This window comes from Oncorhynchus gorbuscha, linkage group LG12 (genome assembly GCF_021184085.1).
Source record: "Oncorhynchus gorbuscha isolate QuinsamMale2020 ecotype Even-year linkage group LG12, OgorEven_v1.0, whole genome shotgun sequence".
NCBI lineage: Eukaryota > Metazoa > Chordata > Actinopteri > Salmoniformes > Salmonidae > Oncorhynchus > Oncorhynchus gorbuscha.
This window is the reverse complement of record NC_060184.1, coordinates 71,360,652-71,376,835: the sequence shown is the minus strand read 5'-3', so window position 1 is coordinate 71,376,835 and position 16,184 is coordinate 71,360,652. Positions and strand designations below refer to the sequence as shown.

The window sequence follows — 16,184 nt, the reverse complement described above, 5'->3', positions numbered from 1 at the left end:
TGTGTGTTTTAATGAACGTTTGAGTTTTAACGAGTGCTATTAGCATTTAGCGTAGCGCATTTGCATTTCCAGATGTCTAGATGGGACGCATGCGTCCCAGTTCGACCTAAGAGGTTAAGGCAAGGGCTGATTTCAAGGTTACTGCTACCCTACAAAGCATTACATGGGCTTGCTCCTACCTATCTTTCCCATTTGGTCCTGCTGTACATACCTACGCGCACTTTGAGATTTCAGCTAATGTAAGAAGCTTTATAAATACATTTGATTTGATTTTATGTCTAACAATAAAAAATTATAATAATAAGAAAATATATATATTTATTTATTTTGCTCAGAAACCACCTGCGGGCCAAATTCGGGCCACCAGTTGGGGAACCCTGCTGTAGACTATAGAAGAAAAACTAATTTCATGATCGAACGCAACTAAATTACTTATTTTCTGTCAAATGACGATGAATATCACAATCATACCCATTTGGCAGCATTTCCACAGGGTTGACCCATCACAACCAACAGGAATGAGCATCACCCCCCTCAACCACTTGCCCAATAGACAATGCAGGCATTTCCATCTACTAAAACAACCTAAAAGTACACAACACTAACTACCACACCAGCAGAGGAATAATTTGAGCTATGTTGTAGTTTGTATTCTGTTCCCGCCCTTCAGACAAATACTGCACATATGTGACTGACCAGAGTTCGAATCCATGTTTCCCGAGTGCGACTGTATTATATTAGCCCTTTGAGCTAAAGCCTAGGCATTAAGTCGGGGAGCTAACACAACTCTCCATTTTTTCATAGAAGGTGACAGATCATGCGAGCGTGGTTCACTGAACCAACCCTGTTACACACAGAGCAACTGGCCTTACCTTTCCTGGCCCTGGAGAAGACCTTGACGCTGACGGGAGAGGTGGAGGTGGAGTTAGAGGTAGAGTCCCTGGAGGAGGAGCGGAAGATGCCGCTGAAGCTCAGGCGACGAGACGACTTGGGTGGGGAGTCCTGTTGGGACGAAGGGTAGGGGAAGATGGTTTTGGATGAGCCTGGGCTGTTCTTGGTCCTGGCAGTGGCTGACTTGGGACTGGAGGGCCGACTGAAGGGTCCCCGGGTGAAGAAACCTTTCGTCGGGCTGACTGAGTGGCAACTCCCTCCACCCTGAGGGAGAAAACAAAGAGTTAACCAATTGCTTTCTAGGTCATGTGTTTTTTCTACTCTCTTTTGACAACACGGCCCCACAGCAGCGAGCTGAGAGAGTGACGATTAAGATCCAGACTATGTTTGACATTCTGTAATATTTGCAGAAGACATAATTTCCATGTTACATCAGGCCAGAATCTACTGAACCATTTTGAATCTGGTGTAACTGTGCATATTCTGAAGTTACTGAGGCAAGACATTGATGTAGGTGCATCACAGAAAAGTAGCCTGAAACTCTAATAAATACAAAATGCACAATTCTATATAGCTATTCAACTACTCAAATGTTATTTCAATGCCATTCCTTATTAAGAGGAAATAGCTCCCACTATCTGTTTCAAGAGATAGATACAATCAAGAAAACATATTAAACCTGGTTTTCTATCACTCTGCATTCACGGGGGTGTCCAATCTTCAATACACAAAGGCAGGGATTTTGTGAAGCCTAAAAAATGGGTTCAATGTCACAAATATCCTGTCCTGACTTACAAGTTTCTTGTAATGTTTTCCTGGTCAGATAGATAGAGCATTGATTATTAGCAGGACTACGAACTAGAGCTGGGAATATAAACCAAAGATTATCGATACCAAACAAACCGACCACTTATCATGGACAATTTGCTGATATAGTTCATTCCAATAAATAACCTCTAGGGCCCTACTAGATAAATGTGAAGTTTGAAATGTAATACGTTTGCTATGGGTGTTTGTTGATGGGGAAATTGCCCAACTACCTTGACTTTGTTGTCTTTAAGCCATTTTGCCACAGCTTTGGAAGTATGCTTGCGGTAATGTTCATTTGCAAGACCCATTTGCAACCAAGCTTTAACTTCCTGACTGATGTCTTGAGATGTTGCTTCAATCCATCCACATAATTTTCCATTTTCATGATGCCATCTATTTTGTGAAGTGCACCTGTCCCTCTTGCAGCAAAGCACCCCTACAGCAAGATGCTGCCACCCTCGTGCTTCACGGTTGGGATGGTGTTCTTCAGCTTGCAAGCCTCCCTCTTTTTCCTCCAAACATAACGATGGTCATTATGGCCAAACAATTCTATTTTTGTTTCATCAGACCAGAGGACATGTCTACAAAAAGTACGCATCTTTGTCTCCATGTACAGTTGCAAACCGTAGTCTGGCTTTTTTTATGGCAGTTTTGGAGCAGTGGCTTCTTCCTTGCTGAGTGGCCTTTCAAGTTATGTCGATATAGGACTTGTTTTACTGTGGATATAGATACTTTTGTACCTGTTTCCTCCAGCATCTTCACAAGGTCCTTTGCTGTTGTTCTGGGATTGATTTGCACTTTTCGCACCAAAGTACGTTCATCTCTAGGAGACAGAAGGCATGTCCTTCCTGAGCGGTATGACGGCTGTGTGGTCCCATGGTGTTTATACTTGTGTACTATTGTATGTACAGATGAACGTGGTACCTTCAGGCATTTGGAAATTGCTCCCAAGGATGAACCAGACTTGTGGAGGTCTACAATTATTTTTCTTAGGTCAAGCAGAGAGGCACTGAGTTTGAAGGTAGGCCTTGAAATGCATCCACAGGTAAACCTCCAATTGACTCAAATGATGTCAATTAGCATATCAGAAGCTTCTAAAGCCATGACATCATTTTCTGGAATTTTCCAAGCTGTTTAAAGGCACAGTCAACTTAGTTTATGTGAACTTCTGACCCACTGGAATTGTGATACAGCGAAGTATAAGTGAAATAATCTGTATGTTAACAATTGTTGGAAAAATGACTTGTGTCATGCACAAAGTAGATGTCCTAACTGACCTGCAAAATCTATAGTTTGTTAACAAGAAATTTGTAGAGTGGTTGAAAAACGTGTTGTAATGACTCCAACCTAAGTGTATGTAAACTTCTGACTTCAACTGTGTATATCTCTCAGAATAGGACAGACACTGAGGAATAAATGTCCCTTAGATTATTTTTGGGGACTATCTGCTGTTCCACGTTCTTCCATGTAGTTGAATGTTTAATAAATATATGTATTTTCAGTACCTGTCAAAAATTTGGACACACCTACATATTCAATGATTTCTTTATTTGTACTATTTTCTACATTGCAGAATAATAGTGAAGACATCAACACTATGAAATAACACATATGGAATCATGTAGTGACAAAAAAAGTGTTAAACAAATTAAAATATATTTTATATTTCAGATTCTTCCAAGTAGCCATCCTTTGCCTTGATGACAGCTTTACACACTCTTGGCATTCTCACAACCAGCTTCATGAGGTAGTCACCTGGAATGCTTTCCCAACAGTCTTGAAGTTGTTCCCACAAATTCTGAGCACTTGTTGGCTGCTTTTCCTTCACTCTGCGGCCCAACTCATCTCAAACCATCTCAATTGAGTTGTGTTCAGGTGATTATGGAGGCCAGGTCCTCTGATGCAGCACACCATCACTCTCCATCTTGGTAAAATAGCCCTTAGACAGCCTGGAGGTGTGTTTTGAGTCATTGTCCTGTTGAAAAACAAATGGTAGTCCCACTAAACGCAAACCAGATGGAATGGCTTATCACTGCAGGATGCTGTGGTAACCATGCTGGTTAAGTGTGCCTTGAATTCTAAATAAATCACTGACAGTGTCACCAGCAAAGCACCAACACACCATCACACCTCTTCCTCCATGCTTCACGGTGGGAACCACAAATGCGGATATCATCTGTTAACCTACACCTCATCAGACAAAAGGACAGATTTCTACCGGTCTGATGTTTAAAAAAAAAAGTTTTATTCCATCATCTTTGAAATGCAAGAGAAAGGCCACAATGAATTATTGCAGCTTAGGCACCATTTAGACATTGGCCTCTAGACAGCATCAGTGTATGTGCAAAGTTTTAGACTTATCCAATTAACCATTGCATTTCTGTTCAAAATGTTGTATCAAGTCTGCCCAAATGTGCCTAATTGGTTTATTGATACATTTTCAAGTTCATAAATGTGCACTCTCCTCAAACAATAGCATGGTATTCTTTCACTGTAAATTGGACAGTGCAGTTAGATTAACAAGAATGTAAGCTTTCTGTTCATACCAGATATGTCTGTGTCATGGGAAATGTTTTTGTTACTTACAACCTCATGCTAATCACATTAGCCTACGTTAGCCTAAACACACACACACACACACACACACACACACACACACACACACACACACACACACACACACACACACACACACACACACACACACACACACACACACACACACACACACACACACACACACACACACACACACACACACACACACCTAGAGGGAAATAAATTCCCTAAATGTACTTTTAATAAGGCACACCTATTAATTGAAATGTATTCAGGGTGACTACCTCATGAAGCTGGTTGAGAAATGTAAATACATTTGGATTTGTTTAACACTTTTTTGGTTACTACATGACAGGGCCTAGACTGTAGAGGGTTTTAAGGGTAATATAAAAAATATATTGTGGTGCACATTTATGTTATACACTTATGGTTCAATTCATCGTTATTGTGATAATTCTCTCTACTCTCCATTTGAAATCAGGAACATTCTTGAAATCATTTAAAATATCGACTAAACTTGCCCCTTTCAGTAAGCAGCTGAGTTAGAGAGGGAGGTGCATCAAAAGCTTTTATTAATGCAAACTGTTCATTATCTAATAATGCAATAAAGAGTCTGTTATGCTGTCTGGGAGTTTCTGGGATAACAAGACGATTCCCAGAAATGTATTGTACGTCTTCTCTAATCTCATTGACAGACTATGTAAACAAAGCATCTGACCAAATTACGCAAGATTTTAGTTCTGGGTTAACCGAGATTTGGTCTTTGCTGAATAATTACAATGTTCAAGCCAAGTTGGGAGCTTTCGATTCGGGGGCAAATGGTCCATTAACGACGATAGATTAGAGCTAAAGGCTGGTGATGGCATTGGATTAGATTAAAAAATATAATAATTCAAAAGTATAATCAATGTGAGGAGTGACTCAGTTTCCCCTTTATACATATTAATATACCGATGGACATAGATGGCTTCAGGGTTGCATCAAATCACACGCATAAGCTTTTAAGGTATGCAGTAAGAGTATAGAGATTTATATGAAGAACATTAAACTGAGAATATACAAAAGCTGCAAGCAGCCATGGCGGGGTTCAAGCCCTATAGCACCACAGCGCCACCATTAGGACAATGTTTTCTAGTTGCCTTTGGATGAGCTAATTCTGTACTCAACATGCCTGCCAAATATCACAACTCAAATCAAACAGATCGTGTGATACGTTTTTGATGGGTTTTTGGACCCGGTTTAATGATGTTAACTACTTTAAATGTCTTCTTTTCCAGAACTATGTGAAGGATCGGCACCAGGTTTGGTATATAGCATCTATAGACGCGCATCTTTAAACGCAACATTTTACAAGACTGTAGCTTAAACAACATGGCCACTATTAGCCAATGAGCTTGCATTAATGTTTTCCCCCATCCAACATCTCCACCATGCAGCCAAACATAAGCATACTCTGCAGGTTATTTAGACTCACATCCCTGAGCACGTGTGCCAATTCCATGACTCTGAGTCAAACAGATCTTTAGATATAAATTTGTGGCAATTATAGCGCCACCATGTGGTAGTTCTTATTGTTCTTGTATACGTTGAGTCTTGACAGTGTTTGGAACAGGCATATCAAGTGTTGTATCAATATGAATAACCATGTCTGATTTATATGCATTTATGTACCAGGTCACTCCCACTTTAATGTTTATTAGTCCATATTAGTCCTTGTTGCTTGAGGTACTTGCCTAGAAAATGTTATATTGGGAGACCTTAGTCCAGAGCTTCGTCATTTGATCGGTCATTTGGTGCCAGAGTAGCTTTGAGAGTAGCTTTGTTGCTTGAACCACTTAGAAGGGAAAGTCTAGTCGGAATGGACTGGTTATTCTTGCACTGTAATGCTGGTTTTGAACTGTAAACCACTAGGCCTATTACTCTGACTGAGAAAACAATATTTATTTACTTCATTTGATAAGTGTCCAACCCTTTCTTATGTTCAGGTGTTACACAAACATGCTGATATACTCCATTTAAATGACATTGCAGCCTCATGTTTTTGGCCTATGTCCAAAACTTAAGCCAATCCCATGGCAGAATTAGGAAAACAAAAAACATATGTACAAATACACACACACACACACATGCTTGTGCACAAACACACACTGAAATGTGTGTAAAAAAAACAAACAACAAGCTTGAGGTGAGGACATAATCTAAAATAACAATCTGGAAAAAATATGAGAAGCAATGCCAGGGCTATATTTACTATAAACAAACCTACTGTTGTGTATTAGGTACAGTTCAGCAACGAGGTAAAGCAGCAGTCAGTACGAGAAACCATGGGAATAAAATAGGATATGTACTAAATATACTAAAACCTTGGGAGGGGAATAATCCACCACACTCTACATCCTTGAAAGCTATCATCTTATTTATCTTTCTCTACAGCCTTCACTGGTTTCCTTGGTGTTTTTTCTCTGATTGATAGTCGTCCCTGTAGCTTCCGCTTCAAATCCAGTAAAAAGGGGTTGGACCTTCATGCTCCAAGGTGAGATGCAGGACGACACAGAGAGGATTCTGTCTGAGATAAGACTTAACTCATAAATATAAACACTGACTACACTCGAAGGGAACCACTATCATTGCATTTTCTGTTGTTCACATCCCAACACACCCTCACCTTCAATCAGGCAATACTGCACAAGGTTATGTTTTGGCAGGTGTGCAACTTTGGTTTTCGAAGTGGGGGGGGCATCAAATATATTTGTTCTTTAAAAAAAAATACCTGGTCGGACAAGCACTCCACTTGGAGGCGTCAGCATGGTCCTAAAGCACATTGTTGCCTCGTTTTGTATCACATTCCAATGATAAAACTGGGGGGAACAAAAATGCAATTTCAGAATGTGGGGGGACCCAGTGAATGTTGTGCTCCTGTGTATAGGCCTACCATACAGCAGGGTTTCATCTAGCATTAGGCAAGGTGTGTGGCCACCTCGCATCTAGCTCTCTTGCCCTCCACTTAAAAGAGTTTGGCTTCTATTGGTTTCAACTGATCCTGTTGGTGCTAGGATGTTGCTTGGCCTAACAACAGTGGCCTAACAACACAAAGAGTTAAGAGGCTTCATTCCAGACCAGGTTATTAGAACACAGTGTAAGACTGGTAGCCTAGCGGTTAAGAGCATTGGGCCAATAACCAAAAAGTCAATGGTTTGACAATGTGCCATTGTACAAGGCACTTAACCCTAATTGCTCCTTTAAGTCATTCTGGATAAGAGCGTCTGCTAAATGACAGAAAATGTAAGAGAATGTAAGTGTAACCACATCCAATTAAGAGTAATATTGGAAACACCTAAATGAGAACAACGAATTAGATTATTGATTGGATATGGAACACTGCCAAGTAAGAGACATCCAACTCTGAATTGCACCACCTGGGAGATCTTCAGTCCTTTTATTGACAGGTAGGCCTACTGTAACATGTCTCCTAATGACATCTCTGCCACTTTATTAATTGAAAAATGTGTGTGTGCACTGCATGCACGTACACCTATCAGATTGTATTTTAGTGAGTTTGTGTGTGGGAGTTCAAAAGGCTAGTCTCACTGAGTCTGTACATAGTCAAAGCTTTCCTTAAGTTTGGGTCAGTCACAGGGGTCAAGTATTCTGCCACTGTGTACTCTCTGTTTAGGGACAAATAGCATTTTAGTTTGCTTAGTTTTTTTGTTAATTCTTTCCAATGTGTCAAGTAATTATCTTTTTGTTTTCTCATGATTTGCTTGGGTCTAATTGTGCTGCTGTCCTGGGGCTCTGTGGGGTGTGTTTGTCTTTGTGAACAGAGCCCCAGGACATGCTTGCTTAGGGGACTCTTCTCCAGGTTCATCTCTCTGTAGGTGATGGCTTTGTTATGGAAGGTTTGGGAATTGCTTCCTTTTAGGTGGTTGTAGAATTTAACGTCTCTTTTCTGGATTTTGAGTTGCCCCAGTTCTGCACTCCCCATTTGCTGTGTTCAATAAACAATTTGTGCATTCAACCCAATGACTCAGCACCAGTACTCTCAGGTCCTGCTCTAACCCAATGACTCAGCACCAATACTCTCAGGTCTCGCTCTAACCCAAGGACTCAGCACCAGTACTCTCAGGTCCTGCTCTAACCCAATGACTCAGCATCAATACTCTCAGGTCTCGCTCTAACCCAATGACTCAGCACCAGTACTCTCAGGTCCCGTTCTAACCCAATAATATAATAATAATAATAATAATAATAATATGCCATTTAGCAGACGCTTTTATCCAAAGCGACTTACAGTCATGTGTGCATACATTCTACGTATGGGTGGTCCCGGGGATCGAACCCACTACCCTGGCGTTACAAGCGCCATGCTCTACCAACTGAGCTACACAGGACCACACCAATGACTCAGCACCAGTACTCTCAGGTCCCGCTCTAACCCAATGACTCAGCACCAGTACTCTCAGGTCCCGCTCTAACCCAATGACTCAGCACCAGTACTCTCAGGTCCCGCTCTAACCCAAGGACTCAGCACCAGTACTCTCAAGTCCTGCTCTAACCCAATGACTCAGCAACAGTACTCTCAGGTCCCGCTCTAACCCAATGACTCAGCACCAGTACTCTCAGGTCCCGCTCTAACCCAATGACTCAGCACCAGTACTCTCAGGTCCTGCTCTAACCCAATGACTCAGCACCAGTACTCTCAGGTCCCGCTCTAACCCAATGACTCAGCACCAGTACTCTCAGTACTCTCAGGTCCCGCTCTAACCCAATGAATCAGCACCAGTACTCTCAGGTCCTGCTCTAACCCAATGACTCAGCACCAGTACTCTCAGGTCCCGCTCTAACCCAATGACTCAGCACCAGTACTCTCAGGTCCTGCTCTAACCCAATGACTCAGCACCAGTACTCTCAGGTCCCGCTCTAACCCAATGACTCAGCACCAGTACTCTCAGGTCCTGCTCTAACCCAATGACTCAGCACCAGTACTCTCAGGTCCCGCTCTAACCCAATGACTCAGCGCCAGTACTCTCAGGTCCTGCTCTAACCCAATGACTCAGCACCAGTACTCTCAGGTCCCGCTCTAACCCAATGACTCAGCTCCAGTACTCTCAGGTCCCGCTCTAACCCAATGACTCAGCACCAGTACTCACAGTACTCTCAGGTCCCGCTCTAACCCAATGACTCAGCACCAGTACTCTCAGATCCCGCTCTAACCCAATGACTCAGCACCAGTACTCTCAGGTCCCGCTCTAACCCAATGACTCAGCACCAGTACTCTCAGGTCCTGCTCTAACACAATGACTCAGCACCAGTACTCTCAGATCCCGCTCTAACCCAATGACTCAGCACCAGTACTCTCAGGTCCCGCTCTAACCCAATGACTCAGCACCAGTACTCTCAGGTCCTGCTCTAACCCAATGACTCAGCACCAGTACTCTCAGGTCCCGCTCCAACCCAATGACTCAGCACCAGTACTCTCAGGTCCCGCTCTAACCCAATGACTCAGCACCAGTACTCTCAGGTCCCGCTCTAACCCAATGACTCAGCGCCAGTACTCTCAGGTCCTGCTCTAACCCAATGACTCAGCACCAGTACTCTCAGGTCCCGCTCTAACCCAATGACTCAGCACCAGTACTCTCAGGTCCTGCTCTAACCCAATGACTCAGCAACAGTACTCTCAGGTCCCGCTCTAACTCAATGACTCAGCACCAGTACTCTCAGATTACGCTCTAACCCAATGACTCAGCACCAGCACTCTCAGGTCCCGCTCTAACCCAATGACTCAGCACCAGTACTCTCAGGTCCTCTCTAACCTAATGACTCTAACCTAATGACTCAGCACCAGTACTCTCAGGTCCAGGGGAAAGGATCGGGAACAGGTGTGGGAAGACTAAATGATGATTAGGGGAATAGGAACAGCTGGGAGCAATGACTCAAATAAGCACCAGCACTCTCAGGTCAAACATGACACCGCTCTAACCCAATGACTCAGCACCAGCACTCTCAGGTCCCGCTCTAACCCAATGACTCAGCACCAGTACTCTCAGGTCCTGCTCTAACCTAATGACTCAGCACCAGTACTCTCAGGTCCCGCTCTAACCCAATGACTCAGCACCAGTACTCTCAGGTCCCGCTCTAACCCAATGACTCAGCACCAGTACTCCCAGGTCCCGCTCTAACCCAATGACTCAGCACCAGTACTCTCAAGTCCTGCTCTAACCCAATGACTCAGCACCAGTACTCTTAGGTCCCGCTCTAACCCAATGACTCAGCACCAGTACTCTCAGGTCCTGCTCTAACCCAATGACTCAGCACCAGTACTCTCAGGTCCTGCTCTAACCCAATGACTCAGCACCAGTACTCTCAAGTCCTGCTCTAACCCAATGACTCAGCACCAGGCTCTTGATTGACAGGTCTGGCTCAGCTTACGTCCTCTGTGTGACTGACCACATTATCCCCACAGAGCAGTCATCATATCAAAGGCGTCATGGTTTTTTTTCAGTGTGAGGTCAGGGCCATTTCCCGAATTTAAATATGTAATGATGAAAGATTGAGGTTTTAATCAAGACTATGTTAACTGAGTTGGGGATGCTTTTAATTTCTATTTTCCTCAATGAAAACAGAATTGAAGTACCAAATGATGGCCTTTGTGACTAACCCGAGCCTGGTCCAAAACTGTACGTGCTGTAGCCAACCACAGTATCATTGGCACAATCACAAGAGAGGAGTTGGCTGTAGCACATCCAAACTGGATCACCAGGCTAAAGGAACACCAACTATCGCTGGATTTCCTCCAAAATAAAAATAGATATTTTCTCAGAGCACACTGAGCTGATGAGGGTGTACCTAGGGACACCACTTTACCTTCCGTATGCCGTCTGTATCCATATGGGCGGCATCTCCCTCCAAGAAGGGCATGGCAAATGAGCTGAGGTCCTGTAGAACAAAGAGAGAGCACCAGGTTTAGATGGGCATTAGTGTAAAAAGACCACCACCTTCACCTTCAATCATTTATCAGCAAAGTCATACTACATAAAGTGGCAGAATCTGTTTGCCACGCCACCATTTGTATAACATCAAATTAGATTTCTGAAGTATGTATATTACAGACGCACACATATCATACCACCCCCCCCCTTCACGTTTCATTCAGGACTATCCGTAATCATGGTAGAATTGTTTAGAAACATATTATATTCTTATTTACAATAAATGTGACTCCAAATTGGCACAATACATTATTTACCATTTTTTAAAATATATTTTTTAAACCTTTATTTAACCAGGCAAGTCAGTTAAGAACAAATTCTTATTTTCAATGACGGCCTAGGAACAGTGGGTTAACTGCCTGTTCAGGGGCAGAACGACAGATTGGGTACCCCATTGGGTACAAAATAATCTGAAACACAACCAAACAAACAGCAAATGCATCCAACAAGTTTGTAGAGCCACAAGCTTGATGTAATCATTGCATGCTAGAAATATGGGACCAAATACTTAACGTTTGACTACTTTAATACACATAGGTGGATTTGTCCTAATAATGTTAGTCCCCTGAAATGGGACCAAATACTTAATTTATACAAAAAAGTATGTACAAAAAGTGCTTACTTTTCTAAACGGTTCACACAATATGGATGAAAATACCTTCAAATTAAAGCTGACAGTCTGCACTTTAACATCGTTGTATCATTTCAAATCCAAAGTGTACAGAGCCAAAACAACAACAAAATGGTCATTTTCCCAATACTTTTGGAGCTCACTGTATGTCGTAAAATAAACACACACATTTCTTCAAGATATAAATAAATATTGTTTTAAAGCCCTAAAATAAAGTATACAGAACATCAAGCTTTCCGTTGCTGTGAGGGGGTTACTACAATCCATCTTACATTCAAAGGCAAACTTACACACAATGCCTCTCCAAGTTCTTTCTCCATGGAGAGGACTGTGAATGGAGAGTTTAATGGACAACGCTACTCAAAGAACCGCTTGGAATGAGTCCCATTGTGCAGTGTGCTAAACCTCATTAACATGCTAAAGCCCTACTAAACGTGAATCAGCAAGAATCAAATATCACACTTAGAACCCTAGAAATGACCACTGACTCAATCAACAGCGACAAAACAGTTGTGAAGGGGGGTGGGGGGATCCTGCCAGAGGTCAATGGTGTCACCCAAGCCATGCGAACCCTACCGATCTGTAAAATACATGTAGAACATTCTCAACCGAATTGTGTCAGGAGAACAAATCTTACCTAGATACAAATAACTCCTTGTTGTTGATGACAACTGGCTGACAGGTCCAATCTTGAGTCAATCATGTACACAAATTAAGGCCATCCCCATCCCTACCCAATAATCTTAATGATGACAGCCACAAATGAATGACATCCTAACTCCCAGAGATCCTCAGTGACATCACAGCCATCAAGGTGACCTTCAGCTCTAGTGACTCTAGTCTGGCCACATCTGTTCAACCTTGATGCCTGCGCCAGACCCTATCTTGGTGTCTGCTGTCCACAGTACACACTCTTAAAATGGAAAAAAACACAGCCCAAGACACAACAACTCCAGGTTAGGCCACTCCGCTGAAGGCCACATGACATCTACACACAATGAAAGTAAATTCCATAACATAATGCTTAATCCTGATTGTATTATTTTGTATCTTGTATCACATGATTATATATTTTTTTTAATAAAGATTGTAGATAATGAAACTTTTAAAGAAATGAAATGTATCCTGAGTCTTACCCTAGGAGCAGTGTTGGGGAAGCCACTCTGAAAATATAGCCTACCAAACTACAAAAGACTTCACACTGTAAGTTGAGCTACATTAAAGATACTGTTAAGAAACATAGTTTACTGAACCACTACTTAACCACTACGTCGTGAAAAATTATCATATCGATATGTTGTACACTTCAAATTGCAAAAATAGATCACTCTGGAGTAAAATGTTAACAGAATGTATAATTTAGCCGAGTAAACACAATAATAGTATCATGAGAATTAGGTAGGTTTCATTCTGAAAAGTAATGGAAATAATTGCCTAATATTTTCATACACTGATATTTTATTTTAATTTATTTTTAAAAAGTAGTCTACTTCCAGTAGTTAGCTTCACCTGTAAATGGAAAAAAAGTACTAAAGATTTGAATTTGATTTTGTGCTTTCATTGCAGGCAAGCAGTAACAGTGCGGTTTCTACTAATCAACTTATCCCAGTCATCAATCAAGACAGTTATGAATGGAATTTAATTTCAATTATTACATTTATTTAACAGGGACAATGTACATGGAATCAACATTTCTGTAAATGTGCCAGACTTAGCCAGACAGACAGTTTTGTAGTCATCAGTTTCCATCTGTAGTCCCTGGGATCATCTGTGTTACTGCTTGGTTGGAACAAAAGCCTCACTTACACCTGCCATTGTAGGACAATATTCCCCACTCCTGGTTTACAACACAGGGGGGAAATAATTCTACATCTGAAAAATAATGGCAAATGGGAAATTGCACCATTAGATCCAGCTACTACAGTGGATCCAGCTACTAGAGTGGATCCAGCTACTACAGTGGATCCAGCTACTAGAGTGGATCCAGCTACTACAGTGGATCCAGCTACTAGAGTGGATCCAGCTACTACAGTGGATCCAGCTACTACAGTGGATCCAGCTACTAGAGTGGATCCAGCTACTAGAGTGGATCCAGCTACTACAGTGGGTCCAGCTACTACAGTGGGTACAGCTCCGACAGTGGGTACAGCTACAACAGTAGGTCCAGCTACTATAGTGGATCCAGCTACTAGAGTGGATCCAGCTACTACAGTGGATCCAGCTACTAGAGTGGATCCAGCTACTAGAGTGGGTCCAGCTCCGACAGTGGGTCCAGCTACTAGAGTGGGTCCAGCTCCGACAGTGGGTACAGCTCTGACAGTGGGTTCAGCTACTACAGTGGATCCAGCTCCCACAGTGGATCCAGCAACCATATATTCTGAGCCACATTTAGAATCTTGTAACAAAAATACCCAAAGGGACTTTTTCTTCTCAAGCACACGTTCCAATCCCCATTACCTCTTTGCATACCCTTAAACTAGAACACAAACCCAACTCAACACTCACATACTTGTAATTTACCTTCTACTCCCAAAGTGCAGAACGACAAGCAAAATCCCCTCTGTTGTGCGTATGGTCCTGCAGCACTGAGGCTTCTTATCAGCATACAGACAAGAGCAGAATGACAACAAGTGGAGAAAAACCTTCCTTCCCCCAAGAGATGAGCTCACTTTGACCTGTCCTCCAGCCTTGAAAATTAGTCTGAAAAAACTCTGTCTTTCTGATCAAGAGAAAAACCTATCCCCAGCGATGCTAATCTGTTTGAGCTTTAAAAAACAAGTCTTATACCCTTTCCATTCTCTGAGCGCAAGGCTAGTCCAGTGTTGCCTAACGAGTACTTAGCTATGCTGTAATGAGATAGTCAACAAAAGTGCTGCCTTAAGCGCTTGCAAATCCTATTTGATGAATCTCAAGCCAGTCCCCAGGAGAAGACAGGCTAGACATGCAGGGCCGGGGTGGGGGGGTGGAGTTGCACCTCCCTGAGAGAGAGACAGAGAGAGAGAGAGAGAGAGAGAGAGAGAGAGAGAGAGAGAGAGAGAGAGAGAGAGAGAGAGAGACCAAGGACTGATCACCCAATCCACAGAAGTGGAGACAAATTTGATCCCAGTAACTACTGGGGATATACATCAACAGCAACCTTGGGAAAATCCTCAGCATTATCATTAACAGCAGACTCATACATTTCCTCAGGGAAATGTGAAATTGGCTTGAGCAAATGTGAAATTGGCTTTTTACCAAAAAACTGACCACGTGTTTACCCTGCACACCCTAATTGACAAACTCAATTTGGCATGAGGGTCCGCTAAACAAATTGATAGAAAATGGTTTTGGGAGAAAAACAGTCAACATTATAAAATCCATGTACCCAAACAACAAGTGTGTGGTTAAAATTGGCTAAAAACACACATTTCTTTCCACATGGACAGGGGGTGAGACAGGGATGCATCTTAAGCCCCACCCCCTTCAACATATATATCAACGAATTCGCGAGGGCACTAGAACAACCCCAGCCTCACCCTACTAGAATCTGAAGTCAAATGTCTACTGTTTGCTGATGATCTGGTGCTTCTGTCCCCAACCAAAGAGGGCCTACAGCGGCACCTTAGCCAGTTTGTGCTCTTCTGTGAAGGGAGTAGTACAGAGCTTTGTACAGGATCTTCAGTTTCTTGGCAATTTCTCGCATGGAATAGCCTTCATTTCTCAGAACAAGAATAGACTGACGAGTTTCAGAAGACATGTCTTTGTTTCTGGCCATTTTGAGCCTGTAATCGAACCCACAAATACTGATGCTCCAGATACTCAACTAGTCTAAAGAAGGACAGTTTTATTGGTTCTTTAATCAGTACAACAGTTTTCAGCTGTGCTAACACACTTAAAATGGTTTTCTGATGATCAAATAGCCTTTTAAAATGATAAACTTGGATTATCTAACAATGTGCATTGGAACACAGGAGTGATGGTTGCTGATAATGGGCCTCTGTACACCTAAGTAAATGTTCCATTAAAAATCAGTTGTTTCCAGCTACAAAAGCCATTTAAAACATTAACAATGTCTACACTGTATTTCTGATCAATTTGATGTCATTTTAAAGACCCACAAATGTGCTTTTCTTTCAAAAACAAGGACATTTCTAAGTGACCCCAAACTTTTGAACGGTAGTGTATATCATTTTTATTTTTACATTTTTATATATTTTTTCTTCACATTTACAAACAGTCCATATATATTTTCTAACGGTGCTATATATTTGGGTGAGTTTTTTCTCTCGCCTGAGTAGCCATGTTTCACCGCCAAACATAAAATTAAA

General features: G+C 42.1%; 1 protein-coding gene across 4 annotated transcripts in view; it reads right to left on the bottom strand.

The window, feature by feature from the left end:
- LOC123991355 (5'-AMP-activated protein kinase subunit gamma-1-like) overlaps nt 1-14,724 on the bottom strand; it is a 126,098-nt gene extending 111,374 nt beyond the window's left edge. The window contains exons 1-3 of one of the 4 annotated variants that reach the window (XM_046292864.1): nt 14,398-14,724; nt 11,122-11,193; nt 873-1,155 (exon numbers count right to left, since the gene is read on the bottom strand). In XM_046292864.1, the coding sequence (XP_046148820.1) occupies nt 873-1,155; nt 11,122-11,175 (337 nt within the window). In that variant the 5' untranslated portion in view covers nt 11,176-11,193; nt 14,398-14,724. The remainder of the gene's footprint in view (nt 1-872; nt 1,156-11,121; nt 11,194-14,397) is intronic. The other 3 variants (XM_046292861.1, XM_046292860.1, XM_046292859.1) reach the window with 3 other exon arrangements.
- Nucleotides 14,725-16,184: the final 1,460 nt, after the last annotated feature.